General features: G+C 38.1%; 1 protein-coding gene across 1 annotated transcript in view; it reads left to right on the forward strand.

The window, feature by feature from the left end:
* Window positions 1-17,881, forward strand: part of RBBP8 (RB binding protein 8, endonuclease) — a 33,831-nt gene extending 15,950 nt beyond the window's left edge. The window contains exons 6-18 of the mRNA XM_086472503.1: window positions 1,160-1,329; window positions 2,813-2,914; window positions 3,999-4,096; window positions 4,756-4,883; window positions 5,827-6,712; window positions 6,797-6,923; window positions 8,014-8,114; window positions 8,929-9,043; window positions 9,946-10,116; window positions 10,734-10,803; window positions 11,801-11,897; window positions 16,300-16,441; window positions 17,758-17,881. Of these exons, the coding sequence (XP_086328629.1) occupies window positions 1,160-1,329; window positions 2,813-2,914; window positions 3,999-4,096; window positions 4,756-4,883; window positions 5,827-6,712; window positions 6,797-6,923; window positions 8,014-8,114; window positions 8,929-9,043; window positions 9,946-10,116; window positions 10,734-10,803; window positions 11,801-11,897; window positions 16,300-16,441; window positions 17,758-17,855 (2,305 nt within the window). The 3' untranslated portion in view covers window positions 17,856-17,881. The remainder of the gene's footprint in view (window positions 1-1,159; window positions 1,330-2,812; window positions 2,915-3,998; window positions 4,097-4,755; window positions 4,884-5,826; window positions 6,713-6,796; window positions 6,924-8,013; window positions 8,115-8,928; window positions 9,044-9,945; window positions 10,117-10,733; window positions 10,804-11,800; window positions 11,898-16,299; window positions 16,442-17,757) is intronic.
* The last annotated feature ends 5,349 nt before the right edge of the window (window positions 17,882-23,230 follow it).

Genomic DNA, 23,230 nt, shown 5'->3' on the forward strand with positions numbered 1-23,230 from the left:
TCACACAATAGGATTCATCAAGACATCAGTGCATCAGTGTTTGTCATTAAGTGTTCAAAGTTAGTCATGGTAAAAAGCCTAACTGCAAAAATGCTTTTTGTCTCAAGCCAGGCAGCTTGCTACAGTTTTCCATTAACTTGTTTTATGTAAGACCTTGTGGTTTGCTTCAGTGCAAGCAGAAATATATCCTTATTTCTTCTTCCCTGAGATCAAGACCTTACATCCTTCTCTTTATAGTTAGGAAGTTATTCTTTTGGCCTGTGTTTTCTCCTGAGAGTCATAAGGGAAAGTGCTACTGCAAAAAAGGTGACCAAGCAGGCAGAGTTAAATTTCCTTGTTTTTCTTGTTTTTCTTTTTACCATCTCTTCCATTTCTCACTACCACCACCATAGGACAGGTAGCAATGCCCTTATTAAGTATTAAACAAACTGTATTTAAGTTAAAAGAACTGAAATTAACACTTTTTTTTGGTTAGGGTTTTTGTAGAGAAAAGACATAGTTATTTGTTAGCTGATTTTTATATACTGACTCTGCAACATGCTGTTAGAGCTGACAGTGTGAGAGAAACTTCATGACTGGTGTTTTACATTACTTGTTTTACATGGTTTGCGTTGCTTTTTTACACTCCTCTCTGAAGATCGTTGTGAGGTAAATAAGAGGTAACATCCAATGCTCTGGGGAGGGATGGCTTTGAATATAGTGCTGTTCGTTACTATTTAAAATTGTTGAAAAGTTTTGTTTTGCATTTAAGACCATTAGTCTTCTTGGGATATGCAGGGACTTCCACTAAAGAGACACTCATTCCATCCATTTCAGCATTCATTCCAGTAGCACATGCTTCAGGGGACGAGCTAGAAGCGCTACAGTCCCTGGTTTCTTACGGGGAAAAAGTCTTCCACAGTGAAGTAGTTAAATGTTGACTTCAAATGTGAAGAGCTGGGGTTGTATGTCATTCTTAGGCTTGATGGAGCAAATGTGGATTTAGGTGTATCTAAAAACTGGGTTCTAGTACTACTTTTTTACACTGTGATGTTATTGAGATGGCTGTATTTTCTAAATTGTTGCTTTCTCGAACAATGTGGTTGTCCTGCTTGCTGAAATGAAGGCTCTCCATCTTGCTGACTTGGGGTTTTGTTTGACCACCTAATTTGGTCTCCAGGGAGCGAAAGCAACAAGCAGTGGAATTGGAAGAAGGAGTCATTCCAGATTCTCCAGTTCTGACTTCTTCATTTTCTGTGGTTAATCGCATGAGAAGAAAAAAAGAGAACAGGCATATCCGATACACAGAACATAATCCCCCAGATTTGGAACTTGCGGAAAGCAACAGTGGTAAGAGTGTTGGGTTTGGGGTTTTTTAATTAATTTTAAAAAATATTTTTAAGGACTGAAGAAAAAGATGATATATAAATTTGATTGCAAAGGGTGAAAACTAAAAAAAAAAATAATCTTGAGGTTTTTTCGGTTTGGCGTTTTTCCATTAGTGTTATAATACATGAGTCGGGGGAAAAACGTCTTTAGCAGTAACTGTTAATCAGCAAGATGCTCAAATTTTATCTCAACCTCCTGCTTTTCTTCACCCACATGCCCTTGCAAATATAACAGTTTTCCAACCCATATCTCTTCTGTAATTGCAAACTAACTAAAAAAACCTGTTGGGGTTTGAGCTGTGCACACAGCTATGCCACCACCTAGTGGACAGTGAATAAGTGTTTTGCCCCATTCAGCGATTATTCTGCAATGGAAGTGAAGTTACTTAAACTGATAGATACCTAATTTTAGCAGCTACATGGTCTTTCTTTTTCTAGTAGCGATACACTGTTTGCATTTGGTTTGCGTCTAAGTCCAGAAGCATTGTGCGCATTTAATTTCCAAACTTTGTTCTGTAATGTCACAGAAATAGCTCTTATGTATTTTAGCTATAAGAAATATAGTTACAGAGAAATAACGGACTTTGTGCTTGTGTTTTAATGATATACAGGAAATACAATAAACAATCTAGGTGCTTTTAATGTGTTCATTTATCTTGTGGAATTAAAAAAGTATTTTAAGTAATCTATGAATACATCTAAATATGAATCTTGACCAAAAGCCTCTTTCCAAGAACAAAAATAGCACAACTGTGGGGTGAAGAGGGTGGGTTGGTTTTTCACGCCCTTTATTTTGCATATGTAATTTTGGTGCTGTGCTTAGTTTCTCTTTTCTAAACATACCTATTTCTCCCCATTTTCTGAATAAAAAATTGAGCTGCTAAATTAATCCAAAGTTAAATATGTAAGAAATGGTGTAAATCCTGTTTCCATGGGAGGCTATCCTGTTCCAAAGCCACAGTGAATGGCTATGAAAAGCTGGGGTGCCCAGATAGAAAGGACTACATGGCCCAAAGTTGGTCATGAGTCAAATCTCGTGGTTTTCACCTTTTCATTACCTTAGCTGATGCAGAAAATTATTCCCTGGGATGGTTTACTCTTTAATAGTTTTTGTTGCCATATTACAGATCAAATATAGATTGAATACATACTTTTTATGTGGTCAGTGTAGAAAGTGATGTAGTTATGTGTCAGTATTGTTTTATGGCTGACTGGCTGGGCTCCTATTTGTGAGAGAAAGGATTAATATGAAATATTTATGACTAATTTGTCATAGTGATACCTCAGAGTTAAAATAATCAGACGTGCCTAGATTACTGGATCTATTGACATGTCAAAACTCATGTTCAAACTCTTTTGAGATCAAGATCACAGTCTGTATCTACACAAAATTATCACAACAGGATACTAATTTCACCATATGAAAATGTTTCTACATCTCCCAGAGTTTGGAAAAATTCTGCTGTATTCCACTCAAGTGAACAGTCACCGCGAAGAAGAGGTACTAGTGGCAGACACCTGTGATCCACAACTGTCCCCTGTACTGAGTAAGTTTGTTGATAAAATTGGTTCTAATTCCATTCAAAATAGGGCAAAAATATTGTAAAGCTGAGGGTTCGTCAACAACTGAGGGTTCATCCCTTTAAACAAAGGAGCCAGAAAAGGGATATGATGTTTAATTGCAGAATTGCTGCTGAAATGTCTGTCTTATAATGCCTGTCTGTATGTGGCATAGCATTCGGGCATACAGTCAAGAAGTACAAAGATGCTCAGTGCAGCTCTTCCTGCAGATATCTTATAGTTTGGGCAACTTATCGAATTGTCTTATGTCTGATTTTCCAACTGTGCAGGATGTAAAATACTCTAGAATTGCACTTACTGTCTGACATGAATATGTAACGTTTTTAAGTGCTTCTGTTAATTATTCCCTGTTTTGAAACTGTGAATTGGTACCCAAGTTTTTAAATCTTAAGTCCTTTTTCTCCATAAACAGTTATTTGACAAGAGCTTTCTCAGTCCACAATTTTTTTTCTGTGAAGTATTTAACTATAAATGACTGCAAGAATCAGTATTTTGGAATAATTTGTGCAAGTCAGGGTTGTGGTGGTTGTAGTTCTTCTTGTACCTTCCCGTCATATTACCTTGCCCCAGTTTAATAAATCCCTGAAAGAAGGGAAACTCATCTATTTGTTTTCCTAATAAAAACACAGGACAAATAAGTGTTAAGTGTCACATAGGAAATATGCAACGCAAGCATTTTACCATAAATATACGTTATCACTGTTCTACATGCTTTTCAAACTCCCAGTCCAGGGCATGAATAGTCTGAGAAAAGCAACTTTTACACTGAGTTGTCTTCGTATTTTAATTTTGAGGAGCTGTATTCAAATGGGAAACATATTTCTTTGAGATGATGCAGTAGTTTGCTCTCATCAGAAATTTTTTCTTTTGCCCCACTTCTCCACTTACCACTTCCAGATAAGATTTTATCTGACACACGTCAAACTATTTCCATAATTACCGATTTTAATTTGTGATCTTTGTAGTTCTGTGTTTGTACCGTCTATGTCAGTGGAGTAAGATACTATAATATATATGTAACTTATTGTGAGCTTTTTTCTGCTCCTAAAGATAAACCAAGGATGGGGGATTATCCTGTTCCAAAGCCACCTTTTAACTTGGCTGCAGTTGTGGCAGAAACAATTGGACTTGCTGTTCAAGAGGAATCTGTAAGTAGTATTCCCAAATTTCTTACATAATCAGCTTTTTGAGCCAGTGGTTTTCAAAAGTATTTTTCTCTTTTGCATTAAAATTCTGCAAAAATATTCCCTGTTCAAGTAAGCTCACTTCGGTTTGCTTTTGCTTAGTCGTTACAGGATTACTGTAGCCATTATAGTAAGAGCTGTAACGGTGCTGACCTGTCGAGGGGTTGGGGAGGCGGGTAGGGGCGTGGTTCCTGTGGTGTGTACAACTTTCAAGCTTGAGTAAGGGAGTGGACTAAATCCTTGGGTCTGCCAGACTCCCTTTGGGCAGTAGTCAAGGGTAAGGCACTAAAAAGGTTGTTTGGTGATGAGACTCTTCAGTGAACCAGGTGAGATTGTTTGATATTTTTGATTGATAACTACAGTGAAAATGATAGCATGCAGACATGTGTGTGTGTGTGTGTGTGTGCATTTGAATAATGAAAATTTCTAATTTCCATAAGATTTCTTTAAAGTTGCTGGTTAAAATTTCATCTCTCTTGTAACTTTTATTCTTTTTCAGAGTTTTGATTGGTTCAATTTGAATGGGTCTTCAGAGTATTTATATGCAAATCTAGCATATTTCTAATTTTTAATTCTAATAGCTTGTCACACTTCCTTTCTTTGTTTTCCTTCGCCCTTGCGAGGAGTCCCAGAGTGTACTGAGTCCTCCCTGCACTAATACTGTTATGAGCCAGGCCCCAGAGAGCATGCAGTCTGAAGACTCAAGAAAACATCCAGCTTCTGAATCAAGAAATGATGACAACAATTTAGGGTGTGTTTTCACTTGGTTATAATAATATTGTTTTAAGCAGGCTTATATGAACTTCAGTAGAATTTAAAACCTTACAGCAGTTCGATTTAAAGGTACAGACATGGAAATAAATATTTTCATATTATATGGGCTTTAAAGTAAATAACATTAGAAGCAAAGGAACTGATAGAATGCAAAACTGTGGACTCTTACATCATTCTTAAACTGGTGATTTGGGCTTTCTATTAACATAGTCCCTCCCTCACTGACTCCTTGTTATTATGAGGTATCTTCTGAGGCCCATAAACCTGGGGATAAGGGGCCTGGAGCTGGGGTAGGAAAATGATCGTAGAAGTTTTCTGCTGACTAGATATCATACCGGTTGACTGTTGCCTTTCCCTTTCGCCTCAGGATGTTGTGGTCTAAACTGAAATTTTTTTAGCCCCAATTTGTCATCTTAAATGCATGTTTTATTCATGACAAATAAAAAAGAAAAAGAGTACCTGAAAAAGCTTGCACATTTTTCTTCCATTTGCAGAAGCTTTGAGAATTTGTTATCATGGTTATAAGATCTATACCTAGATAGGCTGCTATCGCAACCATTCTCACTTTCTTCCATCTCACTGCATTGAAAGGTAGGGAGCTCTTTGGTAGAGAAGATTCCTAGGTAGGCTTCATTCTGTGCTTGGTTCTCAGTTGAATGTGGAACAGAATTTCACACCGTACTAAAATGAAGGACAAGGTCTGTGTTTTGTTTGCCTTTTGCTCTAAGTGCAACAGTGCTTACTCCTAGACCAAAGATTTCCCTCTTCTTTTTCCTTCTGTTTCCAGTTAATACTAGCAACTCTGACAGCTTTAAAGCAGATTGCTGATGGGAAACTTACCATTTTTTTTATATTCCTTTCTCTTCGCCCAGCCCCCTGTGTATACACCAGAAAAATATCTCATCTCTCGTTGTATTCAGTCTTTCAGATCCATCTCAGAACAGCACTCCTCCGCATGTTGACTGGAATTCTCAGGTAGCTTCTCCTGTTTTTGGAGCTTCTAGCAGTACGAAGAACAACTCAAGTACAAGTCATGCCCCTTGTATTTTAGATTCAGGATTGAAGCCTAATCTCAAAACCAACCTCTTCAACAGTCCTTCCACTTCCAGATCTCATAAAAGTAGAGCAAAATCTGAAGACGTTGCTTTTGTTGCACCCCTGAATCTTGGAACAGAAATCAACTCGGTTATCAGCCAGACCCCTATCAATAGGCAAATGGTTGTGAGGAAGAACACTAATGAGGCTGTAACCTGTGTTGGAAGCACTTGCGCAGCGAAAAATGAGGTGATCAAGAGCGATTTCCTTCTCATACACCAGAAGCAGCTAGAAGGCAGGTGTGCTAAGAGAAGGAAAGCTGAAGATGAGCGTGCAATTAGCTGTGAAAAAACATCCTTCAACAAAGAGAACTCTGTGCCTTCTCGATCAGACATTCAGCATGTTAACGGGGAGCATACAGTTGATAAGCCCCTGGATCTGTCTGATCGCTTCTCTGGAGCTCGTTGTCAAGAGAAAAAACAAGGAAGTGAGGAGACCTGTAAAAATAGACTGAAACAGGTGACTCTGCATGACATTTTTTCACAGCTAGGGAAGCCCCTTCCTGAAGGTTCATCCATTCAAAATGCCAGCAATGAGAGCTGTTTGTTTGGCAGAGGTTTACAAGAGGAATCCTATGTACAAGAGGCAGTGCTGGGAAAAACATTCCCAGATAAGAAAAACCAGATGCAAATGAAAGAAGAAGTTCCACCCTTCAAAATTGCACCACTGCCAAGTTCTGCAGAGACACAGCAACTTTTTGGTGATGTGGAGGTATGCTTTCCTGACTCTTATTCCTCTCCTTTGAAATACTATATTTAAGTTTTGGGAAATAGTGAAATTGCAATATGTTGTTAGGTTGCCAGTGGCCATGTACCAAATAGAAAGAAAACAAGAACAGGACATGGAGAGTCTGAACCAGCATCTGTACTTCAGCCAAACCCTTGTAGACTATCAAAGAATAAAGCACTGCAAAATGAGCAAGGTAACTTGATGAAAATGTTCTGTTGCCGCCCTACTCCCCCAGTCTGTGCTGTGCTTGAATAGAATTTTTTGTGTCGTCTTTTCTCCCACTTTCTCTGTTCTGCTTCTAACTCAGTCTCATTCTATTCAGGACTTCTCAAGATCACCCCCCACGTTCTCAATCTGTATCTGCCTGGCATTCTTCTGTCACTATATAATAAATATATCACTGGCATTCAGCTGTAAGCTCAACAGGCTGGGAATCTTGTTCTTTCTCTTTTATTTAGCATTGCTGTTTACTGCAGCATGTGAATAACAGATACTGAGATAAAATCTCAAGAAGTTTGAGTTTAAACTATCTATATCAAATGCTTGAAAACTGTACTTAAGTGAAAGGATAAGCCATTTTGTTAATATTTTTCATTATTCCTGATCATCTGTTAAAGAAATTTGTACCTTTAATAATAATGAACAGATGCTGCTAAATACTCTTCCTACAAGTTGTGTCTTCTTTCCTATTAAGTGGTCCTAGTCCGAAAACTTGTTTTTTGCACTGGAATTGTACAGTCACTGTTTCTGTACTCCTTAGCTGAGCTGTTACATTTGCTTTGTTTAGAAATATTTGCATTACGAATTTTTACAAAAATCTGTCAGTAGTTGGTGTGGGCATGTAGCTTGGCATCTAAACCTCTACTTGACAGATGAATCAAGAGCCATCTCTGGAACAATGACCAGACACTTTTGTACTCTTTGTATTCGAAGACCTGACTTTTGTATTCTTATCAATCTGATGCCTTCTATCAGGTGTTGATACTACGCAGTACAGAGATTTTACCTGCAAGTATATTTTATGTATTACATACCTCATACAAACACAAAGGAGTGGTGTGCTCCCTGAATATGACAAAAAACTTAAAGATCTATTTCTAACTCTTCAGACAAAATACGATTTACACCAAATGGGCATGATTATTGTTTGAGAAAAATCCCTAAACCCAAAGATGAATTGATAAAAGGAAGGCTGCCTTGTAATTTACGCTCTATAGGATGCTGTTGGCTGAATTTGATTCTGATTATTTGTCCTTTTTTTTTCTTGTATTCTGTGCATCCAGATCTGAAAGATAAATCTTCTTTAGAAAACCTCCAGTGGAGCACAGACCCAGGAGCTGACCTTTCACAGTACAAAATGGACATTACTGTGATTGATACAAAGGTAAACCTGTATAACAAGTCTGCATGTTCTACGATACTGAAAAAAGCCTACAAAAGTAGTATCATGAACTTTATTCTGGGCAGACCAAAACCACTTTCTAACAAAAATCTAAATTCAGCTCATTTGATATTTGTTTGCACTTCGGAAATGTTTGTTTATGCATAGTACCCTACAGTTACCCTAAACCATTTCCACTGTCTGGTTGTATTTGATAAACTCACCCAGGTGGCTACTCTGTATGAAACGGATGCATTTGGGGGCAGCTTTGGGTTCCTTTCAAGACAAAACAAAATAATGTTCTAAATCACATAATTTTTCCTGTGAAAATGGGATATCTCTTTATGTTGAGTAATAGAAAATGTGCAGATAATGACTATTATCTTTCTTTGAGTTTGAAGCAGGTTGGTTATTAGGATCTTTGAGAATTTTCCTGAAGTCTATTTGTTTTGCCTTACTTAAAGGCTGTCTTAAAATTTGACCATTTTTTAACTTCTGTATGTTTCATTGTTACTTTTTATCTTTGTAGAATTTAACACAAAAACTTTAAAGGCATTTCTTGCCCATTAAGTAGTGTAATCCACCAGATAAATGCTTCACATCTGAATTTCAAAACCTATTATTCTCTTACCTAGATAGGACGTCTTTATCATGCAGACATTACTGCAGAAAAAAAATCACAGAAAGTGTCCAAAAAGATGCCAGTAACTGTTGTCAAAGTGTTTCAGATATACAGCAGTGACACTGACTACACCAGTTGCTTCTGAGGGCAATTGTCATGTTTGCTGGTTTGTGTTTTTTGTTTTTTTTTACTTAGGGTGGCTCTCAGTCAAGAGTCGGAGGAGAAGTTGTTGATATGGATTATACGTATGTTAGTGAAAGTGTGCTATTAAAAATGAAAAATCAGGAGCGAAACCAAGAAAGCAGTCCAAGTAAGACTCCCCCCCACCCGCTTTGGTTTGCTTTTCTTTTGGAGGAGGAAAGAGTAAAGGGCACGTTTTTTCCCTGTGTGAACAGATAGTAGAAAATGGTTTGCAGTAGAAAAGCACTGATGTATTTTTGTAGGTTACAAACATCAGTCTGTTTCCTTGTAGAGTAAGTGCATGTTGTTGAGGGGTTTTTAACTTGGATTAAGAAAATGATAGCGTTTGTGCTGAGGCAGAGCCAGTAGCTATGCTTTCACAGTGCTTAAAGAGTTAAATACTTACCCATATAATAGTTCTGATCTCACCTGCAACAATCACTCTTACAGCAAACAGCTTTGAAAGTTTGCTATGTAACCATATCAGGCTTTCTTGGGAAGAATATTTTCAATTTTAATGACATATAAATAGAACTAGTATATTTCAAATAAATCCAGAAGTGTTTCTATCACATTATTAAATTGTTATATAGTATGTGGTGAATCATGGCTGCAGGGCAGTGACTTTTAACCGTGTGGTTTTGTTTTTTTAAGGTGTTGCAACTTGATCACATTTCTGTAGTTTATCTCCTACTCACAGAAAGTATTTCCTTCTGTTTGGGTAACTCCATAGGTACAAGAACAAAAATTTCATGTATTAAAGGTTAAAGGTACGTCAAAGTGATTTAGCAATTGGTCAAATTTTAGAAATGAGATCAAGGTATCTTTATGAAAAATAAATGAGCATTGGTGCATTTGAAAGATTGACAGAGAAGCTGCAGAAAGAAGAAATGTGTATCTGATGTTGAGTTAATCACCACTGGAGCAGGAAGTAACTGTTAGTTCTTTTGATACACATTCAATCAAAATGCACTTTTTAGCCTTAAATTGTTGAGAGACTGATTTGGATCCTCATTATGCTTTTTATAATAGGAGGAGAAAAACAAATTAATGACACCTTAACAGAGATGTTTGATCGGACAACCCATGAAGAATATGAATCCTGCCTACCAGAAGATAGTCCTTCTGCATGTGATGAAAAAGAAGTTCTTCAGGGTGAAGAGCAGGATAAGGGAATAACAGCAGCAAGCAAGAAACTCAAGAGTGGGATATAATTTGTTTTGCCTTTAATAGGCTGGTTAAACTACAAAAATTGATTTGACATCAGGCTCTATTCTCTAGGAGAATATGCCAAATAAACCATCAGTTCATTTTTCATAAATTCGTGGGAAAATGTATTCATTGTAAGGACATAACAAAACCAGTATGAAAACTATTTTGGTAGTTCACTTATAGAGCCACCACACAAATATGGGGTGTGTAATGGAAACTGGCATAGGAGCTGTACAGCAAAGTGACTCTTACAGAAAACACCAGTTTTTGGCTGCAGGTTACTTGCTTCCTCTATTCTCCCTGTCTTGGGTTTTGTCAAAGATTTCACAGTATTTTGTATTTTAAGCGACCTTTCCTTTGCTGTTCTGCTTGTCTTTTTTTACTTGTCTCCCTGCTGTTTTCCTTCTATTCCAGTAATGCTTTTTGATCACTGCTTCAATCAATTCTAGATTATTTTTAGTATCTGTTTGAATCTGTTGTCTCAGACTGAGTGCACATGGCATTTTTATATTTCTTAGTAGCTGGCTAGTAATTTTACAGATGTTTCTCCAGGCAGTCTGTTAACCTTATGTGACATGTAATTTTTTGTTCTGCATGTGTATTTACAGAACAAGAGGACAAACAAGATAAAGCCAAGCAGAAAGCTTTTGTGGAACCATATTTCAAAAGTGATGAAAGGTAATTTAGTTTTTCTGTGTAGACATTTTGAGGCTCTTTATATCCTCCCTATAGGGAACTTGTTCTTCTATAAAAAGAACGTGTTTACATGTAGCATACTATTGGCTGAAGATGTACAGGTAAAAGATCTACAAAATTAGATAAAAGCCTTAGATAAAGGTTGGGGTAGGGGGAAAAAAAAAAAAACAAAACACATTGAGATGCTCATCTGTCACATTTGCTGAAGAGAAGGGATTGCCTCGTCTGCTTTCTGTAATTGTATTGAGTGCAGTATTTTGCAATCCCTGTTTTTTCTTATAGGCCTGTGGTCATGCATGAGTTTATGAGCAAAAAGCCTATAAGTGCAAATAAACCCCCTTTTTTCTCTGGCATTTCTGCCCCTTCTTCTAGGCAATAAATGAGTATTGTTTAACAACTGTACCTCTCGGTGCTTCCTCTATTGCCTTTCTGTATAATCGTCATTGTTAGTCTGCATCTTCATTTCATAATGATACCAAACCCTTCAGTTAAATAGTCGTTAGCTTATTTTTTACCTCAGCATACGTTTTCTTTGTAGAGGAAAACTTTTTAGTGTTTTCTGAGCAGGTCAGTTGAAAAGAATCTGTTCTGTTCTTGAACCCCAACATACGTTCCTCTTGGAGAAATGGGTGCAAGCACAACTGTGTCTTGGACAAAATAGATATTCTACAGGAGATCTCTATTTGGGTAATTTTGATCTAATAATTACATTCACACTAGGAAAAGCCAGAATAATGAGACCCACATCTTACGTGTTATGTAAAAGATCATATTACACTTTAAAAAAATCCTGGAACTGTTTTAGTTACAACAGTAGTCGTGTTCAGTGATGAAATGCAGTATGATTGGCTTTTGCAGGCATTTTCTGATATCTTTTCTTTTCTTGAGACTCTCCTTCATTGTTTTCTAAAACCTGGAAGTTTCTAGACATGTCGAAGAAATAAATGTACTATTGTGTGAAAACATTTTTGTTTTTCAGAAAGAATACTGTGTTAGATTTTCCTCATATTGAGGTTATTCGAAAAAAAGAAGAAAGAAGAAAATTGCCTGGTCATACTTGTAAGGAATGTGAAATAGTAAGTAGTGCTTTAAAATTTGGTCAGTCTTCCATTCTCCTAGTATCTAAATGCTAAAGTGCTGTTGAAAGTATGAATCTGGTTGCATCATCATCAGTACATACAGTAGCAGAGAAGTAAGTGTTTGCCAAAGCTCTCTTACCAAGTTTGGGGTTGGTTGGTTTGTTTTTAACTTTAGTAACTGCATATAACTTAGAAATTCTAACATTTTTTGTATCTTTATGATAGAAACTTCTCACATCATGGTTCCAGTAAGATTTTTATTCATAAAAAGCACATTAGCTAGTCAAAGAATGATTGTGAGTTTCTAAACTTGAGCTCAAAAGCTGTGCTGAAATTTACAGGTCCTGGAATAAGTAAGTTCTATGTCCTGTTGTACGTATGTATGTATATATAGATAAATTTTGATTTGAGGTTTGGTTTTTTGTTTGTTTTCTGGGGTGTCTGCATTTTCAGGTAATTGCACCAGCATAGGTGCAAATGTGTATCTATGTGAAAACGCATGCAAAAATGTTTACATGAGCAGGTTAAAAAGTAGGAAATTTTAGGTTTGACGTTACGCATTATTTTTCTTCCTGTCAGATTCCTAAGCTGCTTTCAGATACTTGGTATAGAGGTAAAATATTGAAGTAATTACTTGTGTAATAAGGATATATTTCATTTGGCCATTAATAGACTTTCAGGCTGGAGTTAATTAGACATTGGTCCAATACGTTATGACTCGCCAGATTTGTGGGTTAATGACTGAATAATGATGGAGTCTTTGGAATATTTTCACTTAGTTTCCACACCTATATAGAACCAACATTTTTCACAGATTCTCCTGCTATTCACCTTATATTCAACTCACATTTACTGAGCTGAAGAAATTTATTAGAGTATATTTTTAACAAAAACACATTCCTGAAAAATAGCTTTGGTAGAGCTCATAAAATACAAATAATTAAGTTTTACAGTTAACTATGAATACCATTTTCAAAAATGTATTTGATTTAAAGAGTTTGAAAGAAAACAAGATGTTGGGAAAAACCCAAACCAAACAAAAACCCCAAACCTTCAGTCTATTTCTTGGCCCAAGAGCCATGTGTTAAGTGTTTTAATTTCCTCTCTCTGTAAGCTACAGATCTTCTCCTCAGCAAGTCCAGTTCTTGTTATTTTCTGGCAAGTTAGAGTGGTAACTATGGTGTTTGGAAACATTTACAGCTCCAATTTTACAATATTAAGTTTCTGCATTAGACTTCAGAAAAGTTTGGGTTTGTTGTTGGTTTGGGTTTTTTTTTAAGTCTACGCCATTCAAGATGAGTATTTTGAAATGTGTGGAATGCTTGGCTGTGTCATTGCACCGTAATAAACCTAGCTTTGAATGGAATGCCAATGGAAGAAGGGAGTATTAGACAAAGCATTTGTGATGCTTTAAAAAGTCTTGGCTTACTTATTAGTCATACAGGTTTGAAAAGTCTCCAAAGTCTACAGAAATATTTAGGGAGTGGGTAGAAATCAGTAAATTTTTTCTGGCCATGTGCTGCAAACAGTATGAGTGGGGAGAGTTACCTGTCATCCTGAGGGGATGCGAGATTCGACTTCTGCACATGCCATAGCAGACTGATATCAGTGTGCTTTATAAGTCCTTATCTTAAAACCTTTTGGAAGCATCTTATGCACTTCACAGGTCTTGGTTTGTTTTTTAATGACTTGCAGTGCAATCAGAGAAAGATTGTATGCAGGAGTTAGTGGTATCTTGTAAAAATAACGTTTGTTAGTGTGGTTATTAAGTCTAGCTACGCTTTAGATAAACAGGAGAATCAGTCAGATGTTTTCATAGATACATTTAGAGTACAGAAATTGTAAGTAACTGTGCTAAACTAATGAGGAAGGTTTTAAGGGTTTTGTCTCTTTGTGAGACTAAATTGTAGATTTCTGTAAACAATTCTTTCACAGTGAGGACACTGCAGGATGAGATTTTGCCTGTCTTTTCACACATGGAAAAACCTAGCTGGAATGGTTTGTGTGGGCTGAAAATGCTGTGGATAGTGAGATCAGTCTAGAAAAGAGCTGAGAGTTCTTTTTGCTGTTTAGCAGATATACATGTAACTTTCTCATTCTTTGTCAACCCTGATAGATCTGTAAACAAGCCAAAAAAAAAATGTTACTTTCTACTTTCTTCTGAAGAATACATACTTAGCTTGATTATTTGTCTTTTTATTTTCTGTTCCTGAAAAACTGTGCTGTACTTTTCATTGTTTGATCCATAAATATTCCTCACCAATCGTAAACATTTTAATTTAAAAAAAAAAAATTCCAGCAGACTGCAAGCTTTTAGTAGGCCAATTTCTAAAATTCCAGGCTACTTGAAGGACAAACATAAGGTGCACTGCCAATTATCCCTAAATAAGACTCAGCTATTAATCTATTTGGTTTACACAGATACTGTAGAATTCTTGCAATTTATTTTGTTGACTTAACACCATGTCATTTCTTAACTTTTATCACTGAAAATCGATGTGTACTAGGTGATAATTACCCGTTCCTCTTCTGTCCTTAATCTCTAGATCTTTAACTGAGTGATACAGGCGTTTTTCCAGCTGGTTGTCTGAAATCTGCCTGCATAAGTGACACTAGTCGATCTGACTCAGTCCCCAAGCTACTGCTGCCCACTTAGTTCTGGTCTTGGCGTAGGCTTTTTCCTGTTTAAGGGAACGATGTCTGTGACAGTGGGAAACATTTTCAAACTAAGTGTCTCCAAAATCGGTGACCGAAAGGGTTTCTGCTGTCAAGAGTGTGGGAGTATCCTGGCCTTATACACAGTACGTTTTGAAAAACATTTTACTAGGGGCTCATAACCGTCCCTGAATATTATCTGTGGAACTGGCAGTTTGTTCTGTCCTGAACACCAGGACTTCGTAGTAGCCAGATCAGTAGTCTGGAGTTCTGTGTACAGCCTGCTAACAACCTGAATCTCTGTTCTTGACCAGGAGACCTCCCATTAGATACCTGTACTAATAAGGGCTTGGAGAGCACAATATGTTCTGGTGTCACGCTCTGGGGAACGGCAAGAAGTCTGTATTGATTTGGGGGGAGAGAAAATGTCCCTCAGTTTCAGGCAGAGTTGCAGTTCCCACAGGCTACAGAATCACAAAAGGAAACAAGTCTGCTTCTCCTAGTTCATGCAAAGTTTTGTCACTTTATTTTCAGAGCTGTGATTACTCTTTTCTATACAATGATCAATATTTATACCTCCTGATTTTTTGGAGGAGAATTTTTATACCTATTTTATACTTTCTCTGCCATTTAGTAGGAAAAAAAGGAATTTATTAGTGTACTTTACGATTCCAAGTAGGTTTTCTGAAATCCTACCAGTAGATGGGGCAGGAAGTAACCTCTATTCCCAGAGGTATTCTGTTCCTTTCCCGATTTCCCCTGTCTAGATCACTTTCCAGCTGATCGAATGAGGTTTTAAACTTCAGTTTGCATTTTTGAATTGTAGCACTCTCGTTTCAGTAGAATCATTTTACCACTTTTGTGGGGGTCAGGTTTCTTGTGCAATCCAGACTGACTGTTGGCTTGCCACTTGAGCAGTACATTTGCTTTGAAAAATATTTTGGCACTCTCTGATATGTAAGTGCCAGATTGCGGTTCTAGTGAGCATCTTCTAAAAATAGCAAACTAAACCAGTAGAAAACTGCATGGAAAAAAAAATATCCACGATGCTTCTCATGGGAACACCCAGCAAAAAAGTTTGGAGAGGGTATATACTTTTCTCGTTGCAGCCCCCAGTACAGCTGACAGGGATGAAAGAGTAGCTAGCCAGTTTACTATATACTCTAGAGAATGCCCAGCTGGCAGATAGTTTCCGGAGTCCCAGTGTCAGTCAGCTAATTAAACTATCTTTTTTTACTCCTAATTCAAGGGTACTAAAGTAGGAAGCATTTTGACTTAACTTTGCTGTTACTGCTGTAAATTTAGACATGGGAAAGAACTCTGCAGCATGGATTTTGTAATGCATTTTTTCACTTTTCAATTTTATGTGTAAACACGAGCTGAAACTTAGTTTACTCAAAAATCCCCATCTGTTTCAACTCCTGTGCTACTTTGCTTTGTAAAATCAGTCGGTAAAACTGTTGACATAAGTAGTAGTCCACGTGCCTAAACCTTGTACCTGTGGTGTGTTTAAAAAGATACAAAGCTAATAAATTTGCCACTATAAGGTTATACTTTAATCTGTAAATTCAGTAATGGTTCGGTGTTTGTCGTTTGGATAACAAATCTCTGATCTTGCCTATCCTCACCATTATTTTTAGATAACTGTGTTAATTAACAGTGATTGACAATGTCATTGTGTAAACCAGTTGCTCTAAATGTATGAATTTAACTTGGATTTTTTTTTTCCCCCCCTAACATTCAGTATTATGCAGACATTCCAGAAGAAGAGAGGGAAAAGAAACTAGCTTCCTGCTCAAGACACAGGTTTCGCTACATTCCTCCAAATACTCCTGAAAATTTCTGGGAGGTTGGATTTCCTTCCACCCAAACTTGTGTGGAAAGAGGTTTGTGCAAAAAAAGACTTACAAAGCTCTTTTAAAGCAGATTATTTTTTTTTTTCCTTTTTCCCTGAAATGGTTACATGACATTATCTCTAGTTCTTAAAGCAGCCTTTCTCACCCAGTCTTGTTGAGGTCTGTTTACCTATTAGCAGTCATTATTTTGAATAAATATTGACTTTTTTTTTTTTTAGCAGCTCCTGTACTACTAAGGGAATATAAGGAAGCTTTCTTAGAGCCTAGGTGAAGGCAGTAATAATTGGGATTTTCTTAGAACTTAATTAAAACCTTACATGTGTTTGAAACAATGCAAGAATTGGGTCAACATTTTCAGAGGCAAAGGCTGCGAGATTGTACTTACTGTGGAGAGACAGGCAGCACTGCTGATGTCCTCTGTCTGTATCCTTAGAGCTCCATAATACCCCATGATAATGGAAATGTTGAAGGTAGGGTGTGATAAAGTAAGTAGTTTTTAATACGTATGCCCTGCTTGTTAGTGACACTCAAAAGCTGTTGGTTTTTTGGGGATTTTTAACTCCTCTTCACACAGATGATTGTTCTTTCTTAAATAAGCCTTCTAAATCCTAGAGCTTGGTATTTTTACTAATTCTCTTAAAACACAGTGAGTTTAGTGTACATTTCTTCAGAAGTGGTGAAACTGAGGTAAGGAGCCCTATATCAACTCTGTTTGAGTTACTTCCATCTTTATTTGTGCATATGTTACTAGCTGGGAACCATTAATCTTCCCTTATTTTTATCTGTGCTCGTAACAGCTTCAGGTCAGGCATAGGAACATGTAGCCGGAGATGGGAATGTGTAATGTGTTCTTGTGTGATGATGTTGCAGTAACATCCTCAATCTTCCAGAACAGGGAGCCTTGGTTTTTAGGGACTTGCATAACTTCCGTAGTGCAAATCATACTGCTTAATCAAGATACACTGAGTCAAGTTCACTTAAATTTGAAGCTGTATTTCCATATTTCCATTGCTAAGGGTTAAGCTAGTCACAGAATTTGCAGGCTGTTAAGCTTCCTTGGGCTTGGTTGGGCTTCAGGAAAATGGTTCTCTCTCTCTTTTTTTTTTTTTTTTTTTTTTTTGGCATCAGTTTGTCCCTGGTATCCGTAAGGAAATGACCTTTAAAGGTCTCTTTCAACCCAAACTATTCTATGGTTCTATGATCTCTAACTTTTTGTCAAGTTGCCAGAAAAGGGAAAAAAGTTCACAAGGGGTTTTTTTTTTTGAGGACAGACAAAAAATAAAACTGAAGTTATGCATATTTTTATATTGTATTTCTTACCTCAGATTTGCTCTTATTCTTTTAAGGATATATCAAAGAGGATCTTGCTCCCTGTCAGCGTCCAAAAAGACGGCAGCCTTATGCCATCATGTTTTCTCCAAAAGGCAAAGAGCAGAAGACATAAAGGATGGGGAAGTAAGGTGCGCCAACTTGAAGAGTATCGTTCCTGTCCTTAGATATTTATAGTTAATATAAACTTGAAATAAAGAACTGTGTTTTCCACAATGACAGATAAATCTTTTCATTAAATTTGTAAATTTTATAAAATTCATTTGAAAATCTGATGTACCAGGAAACAAAACTATTTAATGTATGTTTGTTTCATATTGTGTTAATACATTTTGTATTAATTTTTGCACCTGCCGGACAATGAGTCTGACACTTTTTTTTCTTTGAAGTCACCAGCTAAAATTCCAGCAAATCCTGTCTAAACTTTGTGTCAGTGAGTAACTGCTTTGAAGTCACTGAAATCAGTTGTTCTTGCAAGGTCTAAACGCCTGTCAATGGGAACAGAAATGCAGATTTTTGTAGGGTGTTTTTATTTTGCACTGGATTTTTTTTATATAGCCTTTCTCTTCTGTCAATAATGGTTATATCTACTTGTAATAAAGCTGCATTAAATATGAAACATATCTCCTGATAATAGTTTGGAGGTATGAAAAACATGTAGTCTAAGTGTCTTTCTTAAATTTTGGTGTCAGATGTATAGCACCACGTTTTCCTCAGTGTTTAAATTAGAATATCCATTATATTTTTTTTTCTTAATTTGGATCTGATTGTATGTCTATGTCTCATTTATTGATAAAGAGATAAGCATCGTTATTTCTAAATTTGGACAGCTATGCATGGAGTTCTCCTAGGCGGTGACCATTTCTGTCCACTAGATTATGAAGGATTCTCCAGAGATATTTTAAAACCTGGTGGGTAGGGCCATTTAATTCCAGATGTAGTTATACAGGAGCGGTGGTGGGTTCTGCTGCTGGAGACGTTATGGCATATGTGTAAAAGGAAAACTTTTTTATTAATTTAACTGTAACCCTAACACACAATTCTCTTAGGTTGAAATCACAGGCCTTGCAGGGAAACAGAAGGCGGTCTGTTAGGCCCCGTCCCCATCCTACCTGCTTAGTTGATTGATTTGCTTTAGCATTTCACAGGGGTATATCCTAAGGAACAGCAAAGGCATAAAGCCAAATAATAATGAATATCTTTAGTCATTCCCATATATACTAACACATGCTGACAATAAATGTTTACACACTGTAAAAGTTCATTTCTTGGAGCAGGTAGTCAAAGGTTCCATGCCAAGGTAAGTCTAGTTTCCTGAAAATCAGAAAACTTTGAAGAAAATTAACAAGTGCTGCCAAAAAGGTGGAATTCTTGCAGGTATCTTGAAAATTGTTTTAAGACAACTGTTACATGTTCTGAGCATTTATCCATCAAAAAAAAACTTTTGACAAAGGCAGTGAGGTAGGAGGCTGCTTTGAACTAGGGAGAGGCTTTACAAAGTAGAGGTTATGTCCACAAAAAGAAAAGTGGAGGCGCATTGTAATGTATCAAGTGTAAAATTTGCTATGACTTAGTCTGTGTGAAAAAGTTTCTTAATGAATTCATTATAAATCCTATTTTGAAGACCTATCAGAAAGAGCAAACTTCACAGTAAGTTGGCAGAGAAAATGATCAAACAATAATGGGAACATTTAAAGGTAAGGTGAGGAGAAAAGTTGAGATGTTTGCACCGATGTTCATTGTGGAAGCGCCTAAGAACCTTTCTTTGCAGGGTGGGTGGGTGGAGCGGCTGTAAACCGAAATGCCAGGAAAGGTCAATGAACTGAGTGTCCGCAAGCTGCCAGGACTGGAGCCTGCCCCTGTGGATTCGAAAGTGAGAGAAGCAGCTGCTAACCCCGACTGCAGCGTGGAACTTGGCACCTAGAGCAGCTTTGGTGGTCAAGGAGTGCAGAGCAACAATTCTGCCATCGGACTTTAAAATGACTCCAAGGAGATCAGTGGAGCTGCAGCCTGATGAGTTTTATGGAGTATTTGAAACAGTGGGCTAATTGATAAGACTACAATGAACAAGACTTCAGACCTATGGATAAATACGATGTGAAAAGTCGACACTTTTTAAAGGCAAGTCATTCTGATGGTCTTCTAGGCTCTTTGAAGGTGTCAAAGCATGACTCGTCTGACAGCTCGTAGTAGAACCAACCTGTCATGGTGTAAAAGGAAAAGTTCAGTCCTGGACCGTGCCTGTTTAAAGGTACATAAATCACCCCAGCAGGAGGAAATGACGGTGCAGTTCTGCTAGCAGCCTTTTCATTCAGCCTGTTCGTGTTTTGAGAAAGGGTGGAGGGCAAAGGAGAAAGTTGGTCAAATTATTCACTGTGCAAGTAGAACTGGAACGTAGAAAAGAAGGGGAGAATTCACAAAGCAGAAGGTAAGACTCAATCTGAAAAGGAGACACAGAAGAAGGGGTGTGATAGCTGCCAATGAAGTCATGACGTGTGGAAGCAGTAACTGGGTTGCTCGCTAAGGGGCAGCAGGTTTAGTTACAAGCAGAAAGGAGCGGTTGGTGTGCGTGGGGATATTACTGCTCCACTAGAGGACAGTAAGGAACTGCTTTTACGCTTAAAACAATGTAAGAACTACCCTTTCCTCTTTAGTTGGCCAATTTTTTAAGACATCAGTTGCCTTTAAAATTTTAGATCTCTTGCCTAGCTGTTCAAATACCAGAAAAAACACTTCACTATTGAGAACCAGATTTCCATCTTGACAAGTAAAAGATGAGTTTTAAAAATCTAGAAACAGACCCTGATTTCATTTCCAGCAAGAGAAATTCCCAAAGAAATACCAGGAGTCTGAGCAACTTTTGTGTACCAAAAGAGAAGACTGAAATTTGTAAGGTTTAGAAATTCAGTTAAAGATTTCTGTTTACAGTAATTTCTAATTGCAATTTCTAGTTATGGCTTACCCATATTTGGGCAAACTCTTGCAACAATGTGTATTCTTTTGCCCAGAGGAAATGGAAGGGAAAAAGGGAGCCAGTCAAACCCCGTAAGGAGAGTCTGCTAAAAAAATAACTTTAAATATTGTTACATTCAGAATTAGCCATCTTTGCCCTCTTTATGGCATGGCAGCACGTTGCAATTGCGGTCAGCTGTGCTGTCAGGGCAGTGGGCTGAGGTCTTTGATGAGCTGGGGTTTTTCTATATCTGGAACAGTGAAGAAGAAAGGGAATTTCGGATGAAAAACATAACCTGAAGTAGGTTCATGTCTTCGGAGGAGGTTGGGATATTGACTAAAACCAATGTTTATGAGCCAAGTATTCGTATACTTTCTTAGACAAAAGCCAATGAGAGAGCTGAGAGAGAGGGGGACATTTCTTCACGTGTATTCAGCTGTGAGGATCCAAATGGGAGTCTCTGAACAGCAGTGCCTGTTGGGTCATACCTCCACCATCTGGCTCTCCTGCCAGGACAGCCATAGCCATCTCCTTGTCTGTGACAGTGCTTTAGGACTCATCTGTGTCCACATGCTGCCTCTTCTCATTTTATGAAATACGAGAAAACGTGGCGTGGTCCATGCTAAGATTTGTGCATCTTTTAACAGCAATGTAGAGGTATAATGATGCTACATTGGCCATAACTGACTGGGAGAACTTAAAGACTTGACGTTTGCATGTTAACAACCCCCAAAGAGACAGCGATATCTCAAACCTCATCCGTTTGACATCACCAAGAACAACCCCCGTTGGGATGGGTTGAAGTCAGCTTTCTTGGCTCAGCTCCAAGGTAGCGCTCAGGGCTACAGCAGAGCTTCTTCTGGACTACTGGAGCACAGAGCATCGCCCTGTATTCCTACTGATTCTTAGCGTAGATTCAAGTTTGTGCTGTTCAGAGGCTGGCATGGGCCGAACGATTGTACAGCCTTCAAGGCGGTGGCCTAGTGTCGTTCCCAAAACCATAAAGCTGGCAAGTTGATGGCTTCAGCACATCCAGGGTGCTCTCTGTCCAGATCAAACAGATCTCAGCCTGGGAAACAAACCGTCGATTATAAACCATTTCTTGGGCTGCTTGGAGCACAGAAGTCAGACAGATTGTGGTTAAAACGTCCACAGCCAAGCTGTTTCCTGCACTGCCTGTGACGCCAGCTTGGTCATTAGTTGCTTTTAATTAGTTGCGCTTTTGAACTTTGCCTTTCTCACACAGAAAGGATGAATGGCTTGTCCCTAATGAAGCAGGAGGAAAACAATGTCTGTCTGCTGATTAATGGAAACTCCTGTCAAAAAAAACCCAATACCAGAGAACAAAATTGTAGGTGGGGGTAGGGCAGAGGAAGAAGAGGAGGGATGGGAAGAGAGTGGTGAGGTGCTAGTTGTTGATACATCCTGGGGTATCAGTGGACTCTTTTTTTAATTATTTTTAGAAATCGTCAACATTAAAATCAGCCTGGCCTTGTCAGCCTTGATCCTCAAAGACAGGGCTTTGCTGTATTCAAATAGATCAGCAGTGGAGAACTTGGAAGAACAAGCTGAGGATACCTTTCTCTTGCCTGTCTTAGTGCAGAAAGACTGCTCAGTCTGAGCAGATTCAATCTTTGCTTTGTTCCTGCACAAAGTGAGTATAAAATTTCCAGGAACGTTCTCTGTGTTCAAGTGTGAACAACTGACTACCAAGGGAGGGAGCGAGACAGGGCAGAAATAAGCCCAAAGTTTGACGTAATGGAAGGTGGGCCAAGCTTGCTTCGTGCCCGTGTAGGACAGTTTCATTGGATAAAAACTGAAATGTAAAGCATTTTCCTCAGAATTCCTCTTCCTTCTTTAGCCTGCGCTTTGCATGTAGTCTTGGAGGGCAATTTGTGTTCCTCTATGTCAGCACATGGAAAAACTACGTGCTGTAGATCGTATGAACAGCGTTGTCTTTTGTGAATTATTTTACAGATTACAAAGTGGTGGGTCAGCACAGGTTGGGTTGCTGTGTCTTAGAACAAGGATGTGCTATAAAAATACACAGTGCATGCTGACCATCAAGTTTGAAATGACGAGTGCTGTGAATACAGATAAATCTCTTCTCCCCTTGATGGTCAAACGAATATGAGATTTTTCCTGGGTTACCATTGCCTTCTGTCTCCCACTCTTTTTAAATCTGCTTCTCCTCTTTAGAATACTTTTAGGATACACGTGTGACGAGACATTTGGCATCCTGGGCACAGTGGTCGAGGCGCAAGCATCACCACAGCAGAGCCACACGGACTCCCAGGTGGCTGGGAGGAGCAGCTGTGTCACGTTCATTGTGAAGAGAGGCACTGGGAGCCTCCAGTCAAGGACCACGTAGTTTATCTCCCACCCTTGGCAATGGCGGGAAGTAACCCTGCCAGGAACTTTGGAGACTGCTTGCCCTTGGGTGGTTTTTGCCTGCGTTCCAGCTGCAGCCATGAAGAAGGCTAATCAGAGCGTCATTTACAGCCAAGGCTCCTTTTTAGCGTCTTGTTACGAAAATT

This window comes from Leptosomus discolor, chromosome 13, assembly GCF_034619465.1.
Source record: "Leptosomus discolor isolate bLepDis1 chromosome 13, bLepDis1.hap2, whole genome shotgun sequence".
NCBI classification, from domain to species: Eukaryota; Metazoa; Chordata; class Aves; order Leptosomiformes; family Leptosomidae; genus Leptosomus; species Leptosomus discolor.